The sequence below is a fragment of the Malaya genurostris genome, chromosome 2 (assembly GCF_030247185.1).
Source record: "Malaya genurostris strain Urasoe2022 chromosome 2, Malgen_1.1, whole genome shotgun sequence".
Taxonomy (NCBI): domain Eukaryota; kingdom Metazoa; phylum Arthropoda; class Insecta; order Diptera; family Culicidae; genus Malaya; species Malaya genurostris.
This window is the reverse complement of record NC_080571.1, coordinates 213,203,835-213,227,228: the sequence shown is the minus strand read 5'-3', so window position 1 is coordinate 213,227,228 and position 23,394 is coordinate 213,203,835. Positions and strand designations below refer to the sequence as shown.

General features: G+C 39.3%; 2 protein-coding genes across 3 annotated transcripts in view; one reads left to right on the top strand and one right to left on the bottom strand.

The window, feature by feature from the left end:
* The window catches only part of LOC131427452 (sushi, von Willebrand factor type A, EGF and pentraxin domain-containing protein 1), a 100,766-nt gene that overhangs the window by 23,132 nt on the left and 54,240 nt on the right, over positions 1 to 23,394 (bottom strand). The window contains exons 6-10 of one of the 2 annotated variants that reach the window (XM_058590651.1): positions 19,594 to 19,776; positions 17,417 to 19,528; positions 16,980 to 17,348; positions 16,585 to 16,920; positions 16,367 to 16,517 (exon numbers count right to left, since the gene is read on the bottom strand). In XM_058590651.1, coding sequence (XP_058446634.1) covers positions 16,367 to 16,517; positions 16,585 to 16,920; positions 16,980 to 17,348; positions 17,417 to 19,528; positions 19,594 to 19,776 — 3,151 coding nt within the window. Of the gene's footprint in view, positions 1 to 16,366; positions 16,518 to 16,584; positions 16,921 to 16,979; positions 17,361 to 17,416; positions 19,529 to 19,593; positions 19,777 to 23,394 lie in introns of both variants that reach the window. The other variant, XM_058590650.1, reaches the window with a different exon arrangement.
* On the top strand, positions 4,545 to 16,409 carry LOC131427454 (uncharacterized). Its single transcript, XM_058590653.1, has 4 exons — positions 4,545 to 4,866; positions 4,943 to 5,443; positions 16,088 to 16,217; positions 16,273 to 16,409. The coding sequence occupies exons 1-4, from the start codon at positions 4,654 to 4,656 to the stop codon at positions 16,356 to 16,358; spliced, it is 930 nt and encodes a 309-aa protein (XP_058446636.1). The 5' UTR covers positions 4,545 to 4,653; the 3' UTR covers positions 16,359 to 16,409.

The following is a 23,394-nucleotide window of genomic DNA, read 5'->3' as shown; positions in this document are numbered from 1 at the left end:
ATGGTTTGCGTAAAAGAAGCGTGGGGCACGCAAAATCAGCAAAATAAAACAATTTATCGTTAAATTTTCAGTTTTCATTGCAAATTTTTCATAGCAAGGCCAGATCTACTCTCTATTAATTGAAGTTCACAGAAGTGTTCGCTCACCATCACGCGCCAGTGATCCCTTGGGTGTATTTAGGCGAGTGAGAGCGATTCGTGCGAAGAGAATGTTATTCTCTCGCACCAGCTTCTTTCAACACAAGCATGCACTCAAAGTCTGTCTGTCTGGACACTGAGAAGAAGTGCGCTTTCCTCTTTGTGTGGAGCGGAGCAAATGTATCCGCAGTGTATAATGGAAACCTACGCCCTGGTGTATCACTCTAGTGAAATGCCATCTCTGGAAGTAGGGGAGAAAAATGTCAAATTCTTGCGCGCCAAAATAGCAGCACTGCGCGTCCATACAATTGACATGATGTGATAAATTCAATGCTCACCAATGCCCACTGGTGCGTGCTTGTGAGCAAACACTTCTGTGATTTAATTTTTAAATTTATAGAAGGCAACGATGGCCTTGTTATGACAATCCTTCACGCAGCAAGGAAAAACTAAATTTTAACGATAAATTGAGTTTTGGCTGAATATGCGTGGCCCACGCTTCTCTTATGCGAACCGTACACCAGAGTCCTCACCGGCGTGCACACTTCGGAGAAAATATTTTCATCCACCTCAGAGAATTTCAGAGCTCTGCTCTAGCAATTTCGTGTGATCCAGTGCTAGAGTTGAAATAAAATAAACACTCACTCTCATGATGCGTGCACACCTTATATAACAGTGGTGTATATGTGTGAAACAGAAGAGCTCTCGTTAATGTTGTCAGTGCGAGGGGAGAAATTATACTTGCTCTTCGTCACACAGAAGAGATGGACATCTCTGCTTAAAACCATAAAATTTGATATGAGTGAAACTGTCATGCGATGAACACTCACACACAAAATTAGTTTAATAATTCGTCTTGTAAGTTTCGCGCTTGACACCGGTTGAATTTCTGGGGAAAATGTTCATCTACGGAAATAGCACAACAACAATCTGGCATCGCTGATTCGTGCAGTTTGTTTATTGCGAGCTAGAGTTGAGCAAATTCCAAACTAAAAGTAAACTTCCTGCTCAAACGAGGAATTGTTTGTCTCTAATGTTAAAAATAACGCATTATTTCTACAGGTACGTAATTTACATACAAAAATGAACAGTGATGAGTAACTCCCGGAAGGTACTGTAAACAAAAGGCGACAGAAGACGAAAAAATATATTTCTTCGACCGGAACATCTGGTTTTATATTCAGTTCAGAAGAACTATCAGCAAACATCCCGAGCTCATCTGGGTTTACAATGATAAAAAATCAATCACACGAATGGATAGTAATAGTTGGGAAAAACAATTTTACGTTCTTTATTTTTGCATAATTTGTTCTATTGTGTGTCTGACAAAATGTCTTCAGTTTCATCAAACTGAATCTAATAGTATGTGATATTTATTTAAAAAGGTTTTTACAATGGTTCAAGTGAACACACAATCTATATTATACTAGCTGACCCATCGAACTTCGTCTCGAAAAATATAGTTTTCTTTAACTCTTTAACTTGATAATGAACAATGAATTCATTTTAATATACTCACACACATAAATTTTGAATTTTACAGGTGATCTAATCCCACATATTATGTAATTCATTAAGACTTAATTTGTCAAATGACGGAGAATTCCATTTGTTATGATGTTGGATGAGTCTGAATTTTACTGGTTCCGAATGTTATTTCTATTCGACTAGCAAGTGCAACTGCTTGAATTTATGTGTAAAAAAGCTGATGCGTGCTTCCATGGCTCAGTCGATTAATGAACGTACTTTGCGATCCAATGATTCTCGGATCAAGTCACCGCTCTCGCTGTCAGTACCTTTCTTTTATTTCATTGAATTTCATGTCAATTTGTTGAACGTATATTTACGTGAAATGCGACGCTCCATTTATGTACATCTTGTAAGATGTAAATCACAAGGTTTTTTCGAAGTGTGTAAAGCATTCACATCAAGCAACAACATCATTTTGGCGAATACTCACCCTACAATCAACGAATCGCGATGAGAGACCAGAGAATCAATGTGCAAAGAGTGCAATACTTTTGTTGAAGTGAAGCGAAAATAAGCAGTCAGTGTACCAGTACTCGTATTATCATTTGTACCAATGTATTGAACAGGACAGCAGATCTTATAAATAATGGTTTTAAGGTATCAGTATACAGATTCTTCTCGATAGATTCGTAACAATGGAAAAAAAAGTTTAAGTCACAGAACGAATCTTAAGTTAAACTCAAAAACAGTTCTGACTGTCTTCTTTTGAATGTTCAGTAATTACGCTAAAACATCCAACTTTTTCACACATTGCAGGTGCCCGAAATGACCTGGTAGCTTGTGGGTAATATAAATCAATTCACTATCTGCTACTCCGGCTATTGAAAAGATAAGCCCGAGTTTCTTATTGGAAAAATTAACACAATGTTGAAGATGAATATATTTATGTTACGATATGCACTTATGGTTATGAGACTCTGCATCTGCACTCATGGAAATTAGACTGAAGTCCCGCATTGTTTTAGTTTCCTCCTGATCTGTCAAATTTTGATGTTCTTCACAAACACCAAAAAATCTCATTACATTACAGAAATCGTATTTCATAGTACTATCTAATTAGCACTCATATTACGCGTCTTAATAAATTAATTCATGTGAAAGATAAATTCTCTATAGAGTAGCTGGCATATCCATGGCCTACCAGAGCATTTGTACAGTAAATCTTGTTATGTGTTTTGCAAATAAGTTTTCAACTTTGGACGATGAAATGATGAAAATATATAAATTTTAGTGTCCGCAGAAGATGAGTGAAAGCCAAAAGTAGCTCAAAACGTCCGGACAAACTGGCATTAGTGTTTATTTATTCTTCGCCGAAAAACGCCGATAACCTACAATTTATAACTCCTGTACTGCCCATACTTGCATATCAGTCCCATATGAAAAATCGGCATGTCGAGAAAAAGACGATTAAAATTTTATTTCCGATTTTTTTTTTATTTATCTTGCTACCTAATGCTAAATTATGGTATTTTTACATGAAATATCGGTAATAAACCTTTGCTATTCCAATATTGCAACAACTGAATTTTTTTAAATTAGCACTGAATGGGACTGATATGCGGGTACATACTTTGCATATGGGACAGACAGGTGTCGATATTTTTTTCACACTTTACTGAACAAACCATCAACTTTTATTGCAATTTCTGAGAGTATATTGAAGATAGATTTCATTCCTCAAGGTAACTCAATATTGGCGAAAATCGATATGGGACTGATATGCGAGAATGGGCAGTGTAATGCATATGGAAGATGATGACGCTAGTAGTTCCTCAAATGTAAATGCTTTCCCAAATACTACAACTATCACAACAGTGAATGCGAAAGAGAATGATCTTCTGATTTCAATTGATGCAAATATTGATAAGTATGGTAAGCTTAAGAGGCAAAAGGGTTTTGCCCCCCAATTTATGCTAGGTGCACATAACCAATTTTACTTGAACTGACGTTTCGTCTTGGACTCATCAGTGCGTAGCATTTTGTGCTGAACTGGTGGTTCAACATAACCCGCTAGGCAGACGTAAAGTAAATGCTATTCGCAAAACACATTTTTGATATTACACCTAAGTGTAATTTCAAAACTGACATCTCGGGCGAAACCAAGTTTCGGCTTGCTAGCCGTACAGATTTTTGTAAGAAGATGCATAAATTGTAATATTGATAAGTATATTTTTGTGTAGCTGAATACCACTCCGATTCCGATAGTGAAGTGTGTAGATGTAGGCCAAAAGCGGTAGTGGTTTATATTGTACTGCTCCGAGCATAACATTTTAACATACACTGTCTGCACTGACGAGTCGAAGACGAAACATAAAGTATAAAAACGGTTGTGTGTCACGAAAAAATGTTAAACCCCGAAAGATTGTCATTAATATTTTCACTTAACAAAATATAAAGAAAAGTCCCCGGTTCTATGTTTTCATGATCCAGCGTACCGCACGTAAACATTATATGGTCTCCTTACTGAAATACTACACATCTACACATCTAATTACACACATTTATTGAACTATCTCTTTTTCTATCCATCATTCGCTAGGTAAAGAACTTTGAATTTTTTTAAAATAAATAGCTCACCCTTATCAACTTCATAAGATATATTACAGTAGTATGCTCAACCAGGTCTCTGAATTTTCATTTATAGCATACCAAGATCAATCAAAGCGTTATTACCTCTAATTATAACTATTTTTTTTTAATTTGAATATTAGGAACTCAACTACACCTGCTAACTACAAGAGCTGAAGAAATAACATAGTCAAAATAACGCCCGGCCTTGCTGTGAAAAATGTGTGTCTTACTTCCAGTGTGCACCACCGGAGGTAATGCAATCAATGCGAATCCTGGCTTTAAAATGTTTCGATCAGTCAATACAAAAACGCCCACAAGTGCAGACATATTGTCCTTCGGTGCCGCGTCGCTCTACCACTTCAACCGATAGAGGGAAAGCGTTTTCACCGCAAATACAGAAACAGTCATCAGTACCATGGATGAACTCGAAAAAAAAGTGAAGAATTTTTTAATTAATTTCAACGCAAGTGGTGTCGAGATAAATTGTTTGCCCTCTGTTTCCCGGCACCAAGAACTGCAACGCGACTATTTGCGCTATCGTGGAATACAAAAGTATAAACTCATTCTGATGCTGCTCGTTTTCGCTCTCGGAAAGCACCATTTCAGCCATCTATTTACAAATGAAGATGTAAATGAGCAACTTCTGCATATTTACATGGTCAAATTTTAATTCCGATTCAATTTCATTTTTCGTCCGAATGCAGTGCATCCTTGAAATGCCTAACCAACTGCAGAAAGTTTTCCGTCCACCGGAAAGCTGCCAATTCTGCAAAGATATACGAAATGTTCCCCGCATCGCAAACGTAGATCCGGATGAGTTCGAACGGAAGTACGCTTATTCGGGTGGACCGGTCATTGTTACTGATGCCACTGTAAATTGGACTGCAACGGAGTATTTCGATTATTGGTTTTTTAAAGAAATCTATCAAACATATGGCCGGAGGAAGGGAGCGGCCAAGTGTCAGTTTTTCCCCTACCAAACAAATTTCCACAACATCTTCGAGGCGTTTAGCTTAGACGAAGCACGAGTCCGTTACGAGATAGGAACCGAACCGTGGTACTTCGGGTGGAGTAACTGTGATCCGGTGATACTGAAAAAGTTGCGACAGCACTATGGCAGACCGTACTTTCTGCCGAAATCTTCGGAGAACAATGCCGTGGACTGGGTTTTCATGGGAGGAACTGGGCTGGGAGCACACATGCATGTAAGTAACCGTGTTCTTGTGCATTATTGAGAATTGCCTCTGGCATCGTTATGCATTTTCAAGAGCTAAAATATTCAATTCAGACGCAGTGCTATTAGAAAAAGTAGAATGGCTTAAATTTATAGTTATGGAAAACACGTATGCGTGGCTAACCTTTAGTTTCAACAAACACCGCTACCGGCCGAGACTAAAAATCTTCACAGTATCAGTAAAAAAAAATTGAAGTTCCTCCTTCATTCAGGAAATGAAAATTGGATAAAAGAATTAAACATTTCTCCAGTGAATTATCAAATTCCCGTGCTCGCGTCCCGAACTGGAAGGATTTGTAGTGTCAGGATTCTTAGTGTTAGGTCCATGCAATTGTCTTATACAATGATGAATCGGCTGTAATACTCAGATTTTGTTGTCAATCCCAATCTACTATTCGACAAATCGTTGCATAAATTTCAAAGTTCATATGAAGTGTGAACCAAACATCATCTAGTGCTGAGCCCGATGGTATCCCATGTGTGGTAATAAAAACCTGCTCTGACAGTTTATTGGTTCCACTATCCATTATATTCAACTGCTCCTTACGTTCAGGAACTTTTCCTGAAATCTGGAAGAAATCCTATGTGTTTTCAGTTTGTAAAGACCTGTTTTAATCCACCTAGTGGTGTAGTGATGCCTTTTTCAAGTTTGTGAAAATTGGTCAAATCATCACTGAGAAAAGTAAGTTAGATCCATTTGAGATAATATGATCACTATTTCCTGTGCCTCCGGAATCGTATACTGGAAACCAGGATAGCCGAAATCAGTTTGTTTGGTCATCTATTGATAATGACTATCAAATGGAGTAGTTTTGAGGGTAGTTTTAAATTTTTTTTTCATTCTTTGTTTCGCCTCTTTATACCATTACGTAGGTATAAAATTTTTTACAATCTTTACTCTATAATTTCGGAGCCGAAAGTCGGATCAAAATGAAATTTAGAAGTTTTATGTGAGACCATATAACCATTCATTTGAATCAAAATTTGTGGAAATCGGTCACGTCATCTCTGCGAAAAGCGAGTAAGTAATTTTAAATTGGAATTTTACCCTAATCACCTTATAATTTCGGAGCCGGAAATTTGATACAAATTAAATTCGGAAGTTTTGTGAAGGATCATGAGTGCATTCATTTGAATCTAAATTTTAGAAAATCGGTCACGCCATCTCTGAGAAAAATAAGTACACATTTTACCCCATAACTCCGAAACCGGAAGTTAGATCCAAGCTAAACTCAAGAATTTTGTATGGGACTATAAGAACTTTCATTCGAATATATGTGAGTATGTGAAAATCGGTTTAGCCATCTTCGAGAAAAGTTTGAGTTGTGACACTGTACGTAATGTATGCAAACAAAATATTTGTTAGGCAGTCAATATATCTTAAAGCATGTTCTTAAATTGACCAGACAACGTAGCGTCAGACATCGACATATTTTGACTATAAACGATAGATCATATTTTCCTTGAAAAAGGCCTACATCAAAGGCCGAAACGTCGGACAGTAAACAACATTCGTTTGTATTATAAGACTGAGACAGCCGTCTCCACGATTATCACGCCAGTCGAAATCAAGTATAATTTGTGCATTTATTTTCACATTTTTTGGCGCATTTTACCCCATAATACCGGGACCGGAAGTCGGATTCAAATAATATTCAGGAATATTGTATGGAACCACTAGATCTTTCATTCGAATCCAAGTTTTTGGAAACAAGTCACGCCATCTCTGAGAAAAATTAGTACATCTATTTTGATTTTTTGTCACATTTACCCCATAACTCCGAAACTGAAAGTCAGATGCAAACAAAACTCAGAAATTTTGTATGGGATCATAAAAGCTTTAATTTGAATATAAGTTTGTGAAAATCGGTTTAGCCATCGTCGAGGAAAGTTTGTGCGTTTATTTCAACATTTTTTGCACATTTTACCCCATAATACCAGAACCGGAAGTCGGATCCAAATAATATTCAAGAATTTCTTGCCATATCTTTCATTTGAATCTAAGTTTGTGAAAATCGGTCCAGCCATCTTCGAGAAAAGTACAAAAAAAACGTGACATACACACTTACGCACATACACACAGACATTTTGCGTTCTCGACGAACTGAGTCGAATGGTATATGGCACTCGGCCTTTGGGTCTCGCTTCAAAGTCGGTTTTCACAGTGATTGCATAAGCTTTCTATATGAGAAAGGCAAAAAAGACACAAGTGTACAGTATCCAACTACCGCGGAATAGCAGCTTTGTGTGCCGTATCGAAGCGGTTTGAAATTTAAGCTCTGGATTTCATAACACATACTTGCTCTAACTATATAGCTGACACTCAACATGGTTTCATGCCCTATCCTTCGACGTCAACAAATTTAGTAACCAATACTTTCTTTATCATACGTTCGTTACAATCACGACCACAAGTAGATTCTAGCTACACCGATTTCTCCGCTGCGTTCGACAAGAATAATAATCACATAACAATCTCAAAGTTAAATAGACTAGGATTTAACGGATAATTTCTGAATTGTCTTCACTCATATCTAACTGGTCGTGAAATGATAGTGAAAATAGGAGACTGTACAACCCTACCATTCTCTGTTACCTCTGGAGTTCCTCAAGGAAGTCATCTTAGACCGTTCTTATTTTTACTTTATATCCACGATCTAAATTTTTCGATCAAGTGCATAAAACTCTCGTTCGCCGATGACTTCAAATTATTTCATGTCATTAAACCCACAGCCGACGCAAAGTTCCTACAAGAGCAGTTGAACAATTTGACTAATTGGTGTAATATCAACAGAATGATTTTGAACGCCTCCAAATGCTCCGTAATCTCTTTTAGTCGCAAACAGTCTGTAGGCAGTTCCGACTATAATATTTCACAAATTGTTTTGAAAAGTACATCGTCTGTGAAGGACCTTGGTGTCCTCATGGTCTCTAAGTTACTATCTCCAAAGCCAAGCTACTAGGACTAATTTTCCGCGTTACTAAAGAATTCGATAATGTACATTGCTTGAAAGCGTTAGATTGTACCTTAGTTCGGTCTTCGCTTGAATACTCGGTTATCTGGTCACCGTACTTCCAAAACGATATCCAACGCACTGAAGCAACGAAAATTTGTTCGATTTGCTTTGAGTCGGCTTCTTTGAAGAAACCCTTGGAACCTTCCAAGTTACCATGCCAGATACAAACTGATTGATCTCGATTTGTTATCTGTTCATCGCGATGTCAGCAAGGCTACTTTTATGGCAGATCACCTCCAATCAAGAATAGACTGCTTCGAGCTCTTACAGCTTTTACAAATTGATATCCATCGCCGCAATCTTAGAAACTATTCTTTTCTTAGGATCTCTATACTAAGCCTTTTGCCAGCATGTGCTGAATATTCATTCCAATTCATTCTACGTCAATCTATCACGAAACGTTGTCAAAAAATTGTTCCTAGGATTACTATCTAATTCGTTTTAGTTTCAGTTAGTTTAGAAATACTATGTTTAAGTGAAATGTACCATTTGGAAGTTTGCAATCTGTTGATGCAAAGAAAGGGGAGGTTTTATGCCTGTTTGAGAGCAAGTTGGACAGAAACTAACTCCACCGGGTTTTTCTCTGCCCTAAATAAACAAATAAACAAATAATGTGTAGCAACCCAACAATCGTAGTGGGATTTGATAAACACCTCGTCCTTGACTGACCGTAGCTTGTGTCATTTAATATCTGGAAGCAACAAAACTCATTTATCTCAGAACTTGAAGTTTCGAGTTTTTCTTCGAATACCACCCGTCATATTTTGTACACTCTTTTGGCTAACCCGAGCAGCCATTTTGTTGCACAATCTCTCCACCTTTGTCACCTTTTCACTCTTCTTAAACTTCTGTTTAACAATTGCACATCATTTCTCAAATGGATGAAATTGATGGCAGTAAGGTAAATTACTGTCATTTTCAAAATAATTCACCTAGCTATCCGCTGAATAACTTGATTAATTGGACCAAAGCCTTACAGGTCCCATGTAAGCTTGAATGTAGGGAAGAATACGATTTGTCGGGTACTTCTGCTTGTGCATTTGGAAATATTTACAAAGTTAACAGTTCAATATAAACTGCTCATTAGTGCAATGAGTCAAAAACGAAACGTAAAAACAAATCAAAATGGTTATGTGCTTAGCATAAATTTAGAAGATTTTTTCAACTTTTCAAATGAATGACCATAATCTGTACGATCAACAGACCGAAATTTGTTTCGTCCGAGATGTCAGTTTAAATATTGCAGACTTCGGTGCAATAGGAAAGATTGTTTTTCAACTTCACGTATGCTCAGCGGTTTATATTGAACCGCTGGGTCTAGTTTTCAGTTCAATATAAACTGCTAACACACCGATGAGTTGAAGACGATACGTAAAAACAAATACATGGCATAGATTTTCGCGAAAATTTGGGTTATTTGTCCGCAGCTGCAAATGCCTTACCAGATCATAAGTTCATGAGTTCATCAGATCAACAATGACTATGGAACTTTTGTACGCAAAGATGCCCATAATCCATCTTCACGAACGATACGTGTCCTGCGTATTTCAAAAGAACCTCATTGTACATGCCTCCAAGAACGTCTTTTGGCTTCTAGTTTCGGTTACAGTGTCTTGTTTACTGACCTGGAAAGAACGAAATCGTTCTCGCAGATGGATCTTTTTGGCGGTCCTTTGGCTAGCATTCATTTGTTGGCGACGTTATAATCCGACAGACACGTTTGACCTAATCGTTCTCAAAATCTTCAAATGAAATTGATTTAACGCTTCGTCTTCGACCCATCAGTGCGTAGCAGTTTATGTTGAACTGCTAGCGTAACCTGGCGGTAGTTAAACATAAACTGCTACGCACTGATGAGCCAAAGAAATAACGTAAAATCAAGTTGAAAATGGGTATGTGCACCTAGCATAAATTAGGAGGTAAAAATCTACGCTTTTTGACTTTCTCTATAGAAAGGTATTAGAATTGTTGAAAAAACCGACTTTTGAACGGAGCCTCGGAGATCCATAGTGTTATATACCATTCGACTCAGTTCGACGAGATCCGAAAATATCTGTCTGTGTGTGTGTGTGTGTGTGTGTGTGTGTGTGTGTGTGTGTGTGTGTGTGTGTGTGTGTGTGTGTGTGTGTGTGTGTGTGTGTGTGTGTGTGTGTGTGTGTGTGTGTGTGTGTGTGTGTGTGTGTGTGTGTGTGTGGATGTGTGTGGATGTGTGTGCACTTTTCGACGATATTTATACGCGCTTAATTTTCTCAGAGATGGCTGAACCGATTTTAACAAACTTATTTTAATCGTTTGAAAAGTACTGTCGGGTCATTGATCAAGTTCAAAGATCAAATGGCTGTGACTTTTGGTTCCGGAGATATGATTGTATAAGTGACGTAGCCGACAAAACACGTTGTTTTTTACCGCTCTAATGTATATAAGGGAGCCACCTAATAAGGGATCACCTCTAATTTCGTAAAGCGCTATTGTTCAAAACTACCTCGAAAAAAGCTGAACTGGCCTCCTACCCGCCTTCGGAAGTGGCGGTCTCTCGCATACAAGTCTGTAATTGCCTCGTTTTCTCGGAGTTAAAGCTAGGTTTTTTGAATTAGTTAAATGTTGAGTAAACGTTCAGCCACGCCGGATATCTCTGATCCAAATTGTGTAGAAGATGTTGCACGGATTAATATGAATAAAAATTAAACCAAGTCTAGCAAGATTGGTAACATGATAATGGAAGGTTTCAGCTACAACTAAGTACGAAAATAAATAACGATTTGTTCTTTTGCACTAAAACTAATACAGTAATCGAATTTGAGGTCGTAAACATTACTCCAGCTAAGAACTAACAGTTCATCTAATATCTGGGCGTCAAAAATTAGCTTGATCTCGAGATTAATGATTTTTATAAAAACCTGTTTTAATCCACCTAGTGGTGTAATGATGCCTTTCTCATGTATAATATTGTGGTATTCCATTCAAAAGTTTTTTCTTCGATTTTTGAAAGAAACCAAGAGATAACTCCGGAACCGGAAGTCTGATTCGGATGAAATTCAGGAATTCCGTATGGGACCGGAAGACCTTTCATTTGAATCTAAGTTTGTGGAAATCGGTCAAACCATCACTGAGAAAAGTGAGCGTGATCCATTTTGGTATATATGACCACTATTTCCGGTACTTCCGGAACCGGATACCGGAAACCAGGATAGCCTGAATCGGTTTGTTTAGTTGCCTACTGATAATGACTATCGATTTGTGTAGTTTTGAGACCAGTTTAGAATTTTTTTTAAGTATTTTTTTTCGCCGGTTTAAGTGACGGTGTACAATATTGAAAACATTTTACCTTATAACTCCGGAACCGGAATTCGGATCCTGATGAAACTCAGGAATTCCGTATGGGACCGGAAGACCTTTCATTTGAATCTAAGTTTGTGGAAATCGGTCAAACCATCACTGAGAAAAGTGAGCGGGATCCATTTTGGTATATATGACCACTATTTCCGGTACTTCCGGAACCGGATACCGGAAACCAGGATAGCCGGAATCGGTTTGTTTAGTTGCCTACTGATAATGACTATCGATTTGTGTAGTTTTGAGACCAGTTTAGAAATTTTTTTACGTGTTTTGTTTCGCCTGTTTAAGTGACGGTGTACAATATTGAACACACTTTACCCTATCCCTCCGGAATCGGAAGTCGGATCCGGATGAAATTCAGGAATTCCGTATGGGACCACGAGACCTTTCATTTAAATCTAAGTTTGTCGAAATCGGTTCAGCCTTGCTTTGCTTGAAACGGGTCAAAATTTTAAGTCGATCCGACTAGAAACAGCTGAGTTATCGAGGTTGGAGTAAAGTCGTTTTGTAGTTTGTTTGAAAAATGTAAAAAATCGAGTGTCGTGTTTTGATAAAACATTGTTTTTTAATGGGTACAAACACCGTGCAAGCGAAACAATGGATTGAAAAATGTTATCCGGACTCTTGTCCATCAAAAACAATGATTTGTCGGTGGTTCGCTGAGTTTAAACGTGGTCGTACCGACACAAATGACGTGGAACGCTCGGGTAGACCTGTGGAAGCCGTTACACCGGAAAATGTGAGTGAAGTGACAAAAATTATAATGAAAGATCGTAAAGTGAAGCTCCGTGAGATTGCTGAGATGACACAGATATCATATGGCAGTGTATTTACTATCCTTCATGAAAAATTGAGCATGAAAAAGGTTTTTTTCCAAGTGGGTGCCGCGATTGCTTTCGACGGAACAAAAACAGCAACGAGTCGATGATTCAGAAAGCAGTTTATCGCTATTTACTCGCAACAAAAAAGATTTCTTGCGTCGTTACGTGACCATGGACGAAACATGGATACATAACTACACTCCAGAGTCGAAGCGGCAGTCATCTGAGTGGCGCACAGCTGGCGAAAGCCGTCCGAAAACGCAGCAGTCAGCTGGCAAAGTCATGGCGTCAGTTTTTTGGTATACGCATGGCGTGATTTTCATTGACTACCTCGAAAAAGGTAAATCAATCAACAGTGATTATTATATTGACTTACTGGTGCGTTTGAAGGAGGAAATCGCAAACGACCGCACATGCAGAGAAAAAAAATCCTTTTTCATCAAGACAATGCACCCTGCCACAAGTCGATGAAAACAATGGCGAAATTGAACGAATTGGGCTTTGATCTGCTTCCTCACCCCCCATACTCGCCAGATTTAGCCCCCAGTGACTACTGGCTCTTTGCTGATCTTAAAAAAATGCTCCAGGGAAAAAGATTTGGCTCAAATGAGGAGGTCATCGCTGAAACTGAAGCTTATTTTGAAGCGAAAGATAATTTTTTTTATAAACATGGTATTGAAAAATTGGAAAAACGTTGGAACCATTGTATCACCCTAAAAGGTGATTATGTTGATGAATAAAAAAAATTTTTGCAAAAAAATTGTTAGTCTCGGGACTTATTGATCCATGTGTTAGCAAAGGCTTATTTGGAAATGAAATACTAACAGTCGTATTCCGTATTGATTCCTGCTAATTGGCAACTTCAGAAACCGTTGTATTCCACCATCTCTATCATTTCACGTTACGTATAAAACCCTAAAAAGTAGATTACGGATAGTTTCATTTTCACCAATAATTTTCCTAATTTTCCTAGTTCTCCTAATAACAGATATTCATATCCATCTTCGAGCACTCGCCTTAAACCTCGACACTATCCTCCTCTTACCCTCGTTTAGACCGCTTTCCTGTCAACACAGTCACTGTCATTGTAGATATCACATAACTCAGAACATCACAGCCGCTTTCCTTCATTTTTTCCTTTAGATGAGTTTAAAGATACATTGTTAACTACAGTCCTGAAAAGGTCAAATTCGACCAACAAAATTGATCCATATTACGTACAAATCTTCAGCGAGAGATTGAGGTAAAACGGTACAACATGATTCGTGTGTGATCACTATCTGTGATCTGCTTTCTTGAGATTTAATACGTTATGTAGATCGATTTTGGTTTCTTTTTTTTTTGTGGCAATCAGCTCCCTTTCGTAATGTGAAAGAAAGTTTATCCACAGATAACAGATATAGAGGCTCAAACAATTCATTTTTTTCAAAATCCTGTGTTAATTTCAAATTTGCTATATATTTGAAATAAATAGCTCACTACTGCCACCTTCGCCGCGATCTTTCAAAACGTTTTACTACGTTCCGGAACGATAACAAAGTTCTGCTGCCTGTTATAGAAATATTCTAACTTAAACAGTTTTAACACTTCTCATATAATTTCCAAAACTGTAAGATACAAATTTATTTCCATGCAGTTTAAATCACACTTCGGTTCAATCGAAATAAAATGAAAATAAACTTGTCATTTTACCCAACAGCAAAACAAAAATTTTGCGTGAAGTAAATGTAGCACCCGAAATAGCACCGGGATACGAATGCTGCACTCTTAATAGTGTCGATCGCGGTGACATCTACAGGTATTCGCCACGCTGAATGAGCAAATATTACAAACAGTTCATATGCGAGCCTGCATATCTGTTTCCTGTGGTTTAATTTAAGATAATAATTATGAAAACAAATGGGAAACGGGTTATAGGATGCAGTACAGTCATTCCTACAGTCATTGAACTTGGATCGCTAGAGTTTTCCATGTATGATGGATCAATTTCGATAGGTCGTAGTTGGCATTGTATGTAATCATAAAAAAGAAAAACTAAACAAACTCACATGGATGTCGTGGTGCGACCCGAAAAAAATTTCAGAGTGAAACTACGCTATTGGAGTCCGATCTAGAGCGACCCCAGGTTACTAAAGCAAACATCTTGAAAGTTGTTTGGGCGACTCTAGGCAAGGATGGCTTTTATCGTATCAAAGAACGTGCACTGGCAACTCTTCAACGATTGAATCAGCGCCATCAAAGAGAGTTGGAGATCATCGCAACAACAAAAACCCGGCATGGCTCATTTAACATAGAATTGACACCAGTGCGAGAGCGAATTTCTCTCGATGACATTTCTGAGAATCAAAGGTTAGCACGCTGCTGTGGGGATCTTCTCTGAAGCAACAAACGGTCGCTTATTCTCGTTTCGCGATCCGATTCTATACAGGCAGTTGATAATTGCGATAGAATCATGTTACTATTGCCGCTTATTCTAACTATGTGCATATATTCTTTGTATAAGTTGTGTCTATGAAAATGTATGTGAATGCTCCACACAAGGGTTTTGAAATATTTCAACTTAGTATGAGAATCATCAAGTTGAATCATCGATTCGATTTTCTGCAATAATTGTCAACTTGCGATTCTCTCTTGGGAAATTCCACACAGCAACGATCATTATCAGACTGTAATTTTTTTAAGGGCCGTGAAATACTCAGAGTATGAAGTGGAGCGAAGGAATGTAGAAAAATCTCTCGCGGTTCATGCATTGAGAGACTCGAGTTCTTGTAGCATCTTCTACCGGATTGAAAATGTTGTATACAATATAGATAGCAATATAGCAGCTTCTGTGAAATTTTTGGCAATCACCGTCTCTAGGTCAGCTCTCGGGCTGCCCTTATCAATAAACGAAAATGGTATAAGTTAGCCGAAATCGACTAAAACACTAAATCAGTAAAGTTTTCATTCTGTCAGTTTATGTGAGAAGATGATTTAGGGTAAAACTGAATGCAGTTCTTTGTGATCGTTCTACTTAAGAGAAATTCATTCGTTGGAGTTATGCATATGTCCAAATACCTGCATACAATTTTTACAATCGGTCAGCGAATAAAGTCAGAGAAAGAAATAAATCACAGCAAATCATACATGATAGTAAATTAGGCATCTCTATCATCAATCAATCCTGAAGACAATTATGCGTATGAAAATTACTTTGAAAATATTTGCTTGGTTTTCTGTAAAATTATTGCACAGGGTCGCTTTTTGTACTCTTTTTTCTCCTCTGTGCACTGTTATGTGCACATATTTCCGAGTCTCGAGAGCCCAGAACAATATGATGACTGGATTAATAGTGTTGATCATAAAGAACATATCATATTTCACAAACCAACTAACAACATCTGAATTGGGTCATTTAAACTTAAATACGTCATCAACACTGATCACTGATTCTTCCAACAGGTAGATAACGTTCGTTTACCATCATGGCAGTCCCAACTGAAAGGAGCTAAAGAATGGATTTTAGCACCCCCACCGGAATGCTACTACAGCTGTAACTTCATGTCGGTGGTTGTTCAGACCGGAGATACCAGTAAGTATACCTCATTAGATTATGAGATGAAATAACTCATTAGATTATATTTCAGTTGTCCTTGACACCAACAAGTGGTACCACAAAACCAATGTTCTCTCGGGGGAAATCAGCATCACGGTCGGAGCAGAATATGACTAATAACTTACCTAGATATGATGGTTGTTGCTGGTGGAAATTCCACTATATCTTCTCTTATCTCAAGGTCGTTGTAAAAACTAACAACGTGTGGTTCGTTGTTTCGGAAAACGCAAGATCCATTGGCCGAAGGAATTCGATGGAATAGTGGATCATCATCGTCTGCAAATAGAACAGATTAATTATGCAAATAAAATTACAGACTCCCTCGATCCATGATATTTCTTACCGCAAGTCATTGACCGTCCAATCCACTGCCCGTCTTCACAAATAATCTTCCAAGTGGTCTGTTCCCCCGTGATACTGGCAATGCAGTCAAATGTAATCTCCGTTCCGGAATGAAAGCCTTCCTCGCTGTCATCGATTTGTTCACCATTTTTATACACCAACGAACCGTGGATTTTGCCCGGTGGTCCACAGTCCCTGCCGTCGTTTTCATCTTCCGACGATGTTACATTGCCGCCATCGAGCACGATGACTGAGCTACTGTCATCGTCACGAGACTTACGCGATGCCACATAACCACAGTTGATAGTTTCGGGGGTGATTGATCCGAGCGCACAGTCTACGAGTGAACAGAGCGTTGTATACAACGATTAGTTTTAGATAATTCATTGTTCTCACCCATTTGAACTGGTGCCAGATTTCCCATGCCGCTCTCACACTGTATCATAACTGAGCTTCCATGAGCTATGGTCAGCCCTGGTCTATAACCTCCTTGATACATGGTGTGCATGATATGTGGAAGGACGCAAGGAGCAGGTAAGCACTCGGGAAGAGTACTTGAAGCCCATTCACCATTCCAACAACGGAGGTTCGAAGGACCCTGCGTATTAAACCCAGGATCACACTGGAAACTGATCATTAACCCATTTTCAATCGTTTCCATCGGCGTAAGTGCGGCTGTTGTTGGTTTCACTGCGTCCATTGTGGTTTGGTCGATTGGAGCTGCATAATACTTTCCATGTTCCGTCGATGGCACGAAGCAAGGCTCTGAAACGGATTCTAAACTGGAATTGCCAAACATTGAAAAGAAATGAACTGCTACAAAATATACTAACTCATATTACAAGTGGGTTTGATTGGCTTCCACCTTCCTCGTACACATTTCGATGTTGCGTTCGGACTGACCATATTCGATGTATAGCCTTTTCCGCAGATAACCCGAACAATTGTTCCCGGCCCAAAAGTCTCATTAGGATCTTTACCCGGTCGCACAATCTCCAGTTGCGCATAACTCTCGCTAGCCAGTGCTTCACAGGGTCCCTTAAACTTTGCTTTCTTGGCAGGGTCTATCCCTTCTACACCGGTAGCATCTGTCTGGTTCACGACGCCGCCAGCATTTTTCCGGTTATTCCTCTGTCCTTTTTGTCTGGTATCTTCCGTTGATAAAACTGACACCTCTTTGGTATCACGCTTTCTACGGATGATTTGTGAATGAAGTTGTTGCATAAGGGCAGCAGTCGAAATAGGATTTTTCTCCGAACGGTTATGATGGAGCGGCACGTAGAAACGATTGTTGTCCTCTGAACGACCCTGTATCTTGGGACCCAATTCGGAGGCAAACTGCCAGTTCGTGTGATATCTGCCAGTCAGAGGAGGTGGGAAATAGTTCGAATAGATATCATTCTCCGTAAGGTGACTCGAATGGTTGCCTTCCGAAATGTCGTAGAAATCGTATTTGTACGTTGACTTTTCATTTATATCGGGAACAGCAATAGGCGCCGGAGTGTTAGGCTTCACGCGGGATTTGTTTACTTTAGCTTTAACAACTCTCGGCTCTTTAGTGGTTGATTCATCCTCGAAGTCATTGGCACCGATCCTTGCTTTGTGAACTACTCGGTTTCTCGACACGGATTCTGGATCGGTGGTGTACCATCTTCCATCCTGCACGTGGACCTTGTGATTCTTCTGCAAAGGGCGCATTTTGTTATAGCCCAACAGGTTCTGTACGTAATTTCTGTATTTGGCCTTGATCCTTTCGTAATATTTGTTGTATGCTTTTTCCACATCCGTTAATTCTCGACGTTCCCGAATTACAACCGTTTTGAATGCATTTCTTAGGAAAGCATTTCGATTTGCTTCAATGCTTCGTTTTGCTCTATAATGCTGAAAATCGTCGAAGTTGTAGTGCCGTTTATGAGGCATCTGACCTCTGTAAGAGGCTAGGTCTCGTTTTGCTCTTTCATGCTGCAGCATCGGGTACATCCTATTGTACTCATTGTGTTCATCGAGTTTGCGTTTTAAATACCGATAGTGTTGCTTAAGATGATTGGACCGACTGAATCGAAGCCTCAAATCAATCGATCGACGGCGTCTAGTCCAACGTAATCTGGGATGCTGGCCAGGGATACAAGCCGGAAGTTCTCTGGGGCTCCATTTGCCTCCAATACAGGTTGCACCCGGTGGCCCGGTGTCTATAACGTACCCTTTATCACATTCATACATGATCTGTTTATTGTTGATTACCTTTCTGACGTACGGTCTGTAATCATATAGTCCCATATTTCCTACTAGCAACACTTTACCGTTTGGAATATATCCAGGAAAAGCACAATAGACCTCCTGACACAGAGGAGTTTCACCGGTCCAGTTTCCGAACGAACAAATCAGTACATAGTCGTTTGGATTTGTTAGCTCTTTACCGCCCGGAGCCGTTAGGTTGTATCCATCTTTACATTTAAATCTTGCCCTCATTCCATGTTCTGTCTTGGGAGCTAGCACCATTCCAAACTTAGGAGGCTTTGGCATAGTCTTGCACCGTGCGGGAGCACATCGTGGAATAACACTCCACGTGCCATTGTTACATGTGGGTGGTGATAATGACGAGAACGGAAACTCGTAGTGTTCATCGCAAATAACTTCCAGCACTGTTCCGTGCTTTACCTTCGAACTACTTCCGCTGGTAGGAACAATCGTCGTTGCGTTCACGTCAACATCGAATTCGATGGGTATCACCTGACCCTGGGAAATAGAAGGAACAACACACGGCGCCAGACACTGTGGAAGAGGGTATCGCCACCGTCCATCTATCTGACATACCGAGGAAGTGTTGCCAACGAGTAACATTTCCGGATGACATCGGAATATAATACTTGCTCCGAGTCCGGTTCCGCTTTCGATGTTTTCTAACCAGCCGTTATACAAGGTTCCCGGATGACCACAGTTTATTTCTGGAATTCAAAAATTGATTTCATTACTAGGGATCATAGGAAACAGACTAGAAGGATCGAACAACCTTTACACGCTGGAAGTGCTCCGGTCCAACGCTTGTCTGCTCCACAACGGCGAGAGCTCTCGCCTACCAGAGTATACCCATAACGGCATTCGTAACTGACCACCGAATTGTACGAGGTGCTGGTATAGATAGCCTTGCCGTTGCGAGGATTCTCCGGGGATGGACACTGTACAGATGTGACCACTGAAAGGAATTTTCCAGTTGAACCTTGTCATGTATAAATGTTTTGTAAAAATATTAAGCCATGGGCAACATGCCCACATAATGTCGAAGGGTACAAGTAGCAAATTTTAAATTCTCCATCTGTTGTTTTTTTTCGAATAACTATATTAGACTTACCACTTGTGAGAGCTGTCTGTTTGTTCACACATCGGACTGTCAAAGGTTTGGCAAATTTAACCATGGATTTTCACCTACAGAAACTCGAATTTAAACCATTTAAATTTTTTACGGAAGTATGCGTGAACATAATCTGCCTAAAGAGGATGGACTACGAAAAGGAACGTTTTGGGGAAACTGATCTCAGACACAAAACAATGAAGCCGGCAGATCATCAGCAGCATGGGAAGTTTATTAATTACCTGCTTGAAAAAAATATGGCTTTCGACGATCTTTTTAGATGAAGATCTATCAAAACTGTAAGCACTAAGACTTCGAATATTCACACGAATAACACCAGCGATTTCTGCATGCCGAAAACGTGACTATCTGATGTGATTTGTGGGCTAGCGGTATCTTCGAGCCGTATTCATTGGAAGACCAGGAGGAACGAGCTGTTACCATCAATGGCGACCGATATCGGTCTACGGTAAGGAAAGTTTAAAAGACACCGAATCGTAATGAAAGACAGAATATGGCAAGAAAATCACAGGCACGGAAGCTCCACACAAAGATGTTGACAAAACCGCAAAGTCTCATTATGGATGCCGAGCAGCGTTGCCAGGTTGCCAGATTTGTCTGGGAAATGCCAGATTTTTCTCGTTTCGCCAGACACTCAAACTAACCAGATCTTTTGCCAGATTTTTCAAATTTTCCCAGATTTTTCAAATTTTCCTAGATTTTGTCAGATCTCGTTAGATCTTTACGGTTTTTTCCTCTATACGATAGGTAGGGAGACCTTTTTTTTGTTTTTTTTTTACTCACTGAAAATGAAGCCCGGCAAAAATTTTCTTGTATATAGTAGACCCAGACAATTCCAGATAAATTTTTGATTTTCGCCAGATTTTTGAAAAAATAACCTGGCAACGCTGATGCCGAGACGCCCATAAAAGCAGAATTCCAGCACCTTCCGCGACCCCTGTTTTTCACTGTCCATAATTAGTTTGATGTTCCGGAAGACATTAGAACATACCTTATGATCAAAAAAGAACCGGAATTTTCATTTTAAAATTCCCGCGCTTGTCCAATCGGTAAACTTTTATTCTCTCAACGTTGGCAACACTTTTATACACATTCTGTCAAATTTTGACGCATATCGTACGATTAGTTTTTGTTTGGCGTCTATACAAAGAAGTTGAAAAATTTTCGTGTGGTGATTTTTATAATGGATGAAAAAAACAACGTGCGTGCATCAAATTTTGTGTTGCAAATGGATTTAAGTGTTCCGAAACGTTGAAAATGTTAGAAAAGGCCTTTGGTGAATCGTGTCTAGGAAAAACACAGGTATACGAGTGGTATAAACGCTTCAAAGGTGGTCGTACAAGCTTGGATCATGATGAGATCGCTGGCCGCCCAACAACATCTGTTACTGAAGAAAACATTGAATCGGCGAAGCAAATCGTGTTGCAAAATCGTTCTGTACCGATTAAAGAGATTGCTGTGTTGTTGGGCATCTCTTATGAATCAGCCGAACACATTTGAACTGATGTTTTGGGTTTGAAACGCGTCGCTTCTCGGCTGGTGCCAAAAAAGCTGAATTTCATTCAAAAACAGCGTCGTGTTGATGTGGCCAAAAAGATGATTTCCAATGCAGATAGTGACCCCACATTCATCGAATGCATCATAACTGGTGATGAGGTGTGGATCTATGTATATGACGTCGAAATCGCACAACAATCGACCGAATGGCGCTTCGAAGGCGAGCTGTTGTTCTAAATTTTCATCCATTATAAAAATCGCCACACGAAAATTTTTCAACTTCTTTGTATAGACGCCAAACAAAAACTAATCGTACGATATGCATCAAAATTTGACAGAATGTGTATAAAAGTGTTGCCAACGTAGAGAGTAAAAGTTTACCGATAGGACAAGCGCGGGAATTTTAAAATGAAAATTCCGGTTCTTTTTTGATCATAAGGTATAAGAGGTCCAAATTTGCCAAAAATACATGATTTGGCAATCACTTTGTTCATGTGGAAAGCGAAGCACTCCATTTGAGACAAACGGTACGAACAGAAGGCACGGTCTCCGAAGGTATCTACTTCCACTTGTAAGGTCACACAATCGTGCAACGCGAATTTAGCCTCGTGCCATTACTCGAAAGATGTTTTCGATTGGTACAGAGATAACTTCGTACCGTAAAACTTAAACGCACCGGAACTGTAGCCAATAGAAGAGTCCATCATGAACCAGGCACTTCTGAAACATCCTAAGGAAACAAAATCAGAGGTAGATATGAAGAAAACATTGATTTCCGAGCAACAAAATGTTGGTTCAAACGTTGTACAAGACCTTATGAGTAGTGTTAAAAAGAAGGTTTGTGCCATCGGATATGGTATTGAAATTGAATAAAACATGGAAAAAAACTAAATAATATATTTGATGCAATCTCTGAAAGTTTGGTCAAATTCCACTACTGGAATGTAATACCAAGGCTTTGCTTGATGAGAGTGTCCCGGTAGACCGTGAAAAGTGTCTTAAAAAATAAAAGGTTCACGAATATCAACTTGGGTTCCGCTGCCATTAGAAGAAATATTCTGGGGAATCCTGTGTGTTAAATGAGGTAAATGGCGTAGGAACTTGAGATCAGTGACTTTACGGCATGGATCGTAAAGGAAGGTTTCGGGTCGATGCCGAGAGCATGGTAATAGACTCTCATGATTACCAACCGCATTCAGAAGCTACCAGTCGAGCGATGAAAGAAAATCTTGAACTTCTCTGCTAGTGTAATCGCATTGGGATTGGTGGCACAAAGGTGTATATCGAAATTTTAACTAAGTTTGCTCTTCTGTGGATCCAAAGAACAGTACGGCTCAAAGCCAAATGTTGTATTCCAACTAAATCAGACTCGATGCCACACCTCGAGTCGCACTTGGAAAGCATCTGCCGTTCTGGGCAAAGGATATGTAGCAACCGGATCAGGGTCATTTCGCCGAAAGCCATTCTACCGAAAACCATTTCACCGAAAGCCATTTCGCCGAATGCCATTTCTCCGAAAGAGTCATTTCGCCGAAAGAGTCATTTTGCCGAAAGTCATTTCACCGAAAGGGTAATTTCGCCGAATTCTTCATTAGTCCTAATATCATGATTGGAATTGATAAAGAAAGACAAATGAAAAATGATTATGTTTACTCCCGTTTTGTTGATTTACAATCGTACTTCTGAAATTATCCAGATACTTGAATATTTTTTGTAGGTTTGTTCATGATCCTCAGAACTGAAATCCCAAAAAAACTTGTTGACTTTATTAGTGTACCTATCAGACAATTGTTTGCGGTATATTCCGATAACTGAGGGCAGATGATTCGTATGCTATCCGACCTCGTTAGAGGTTTGTATGCAAGAGGCCTTTCGTAAAAAATGACCTTTCCTGCGAAATGACCCGTTCGGCGAAATGGCTTTCTGCGAAATGACCTGCTCTCG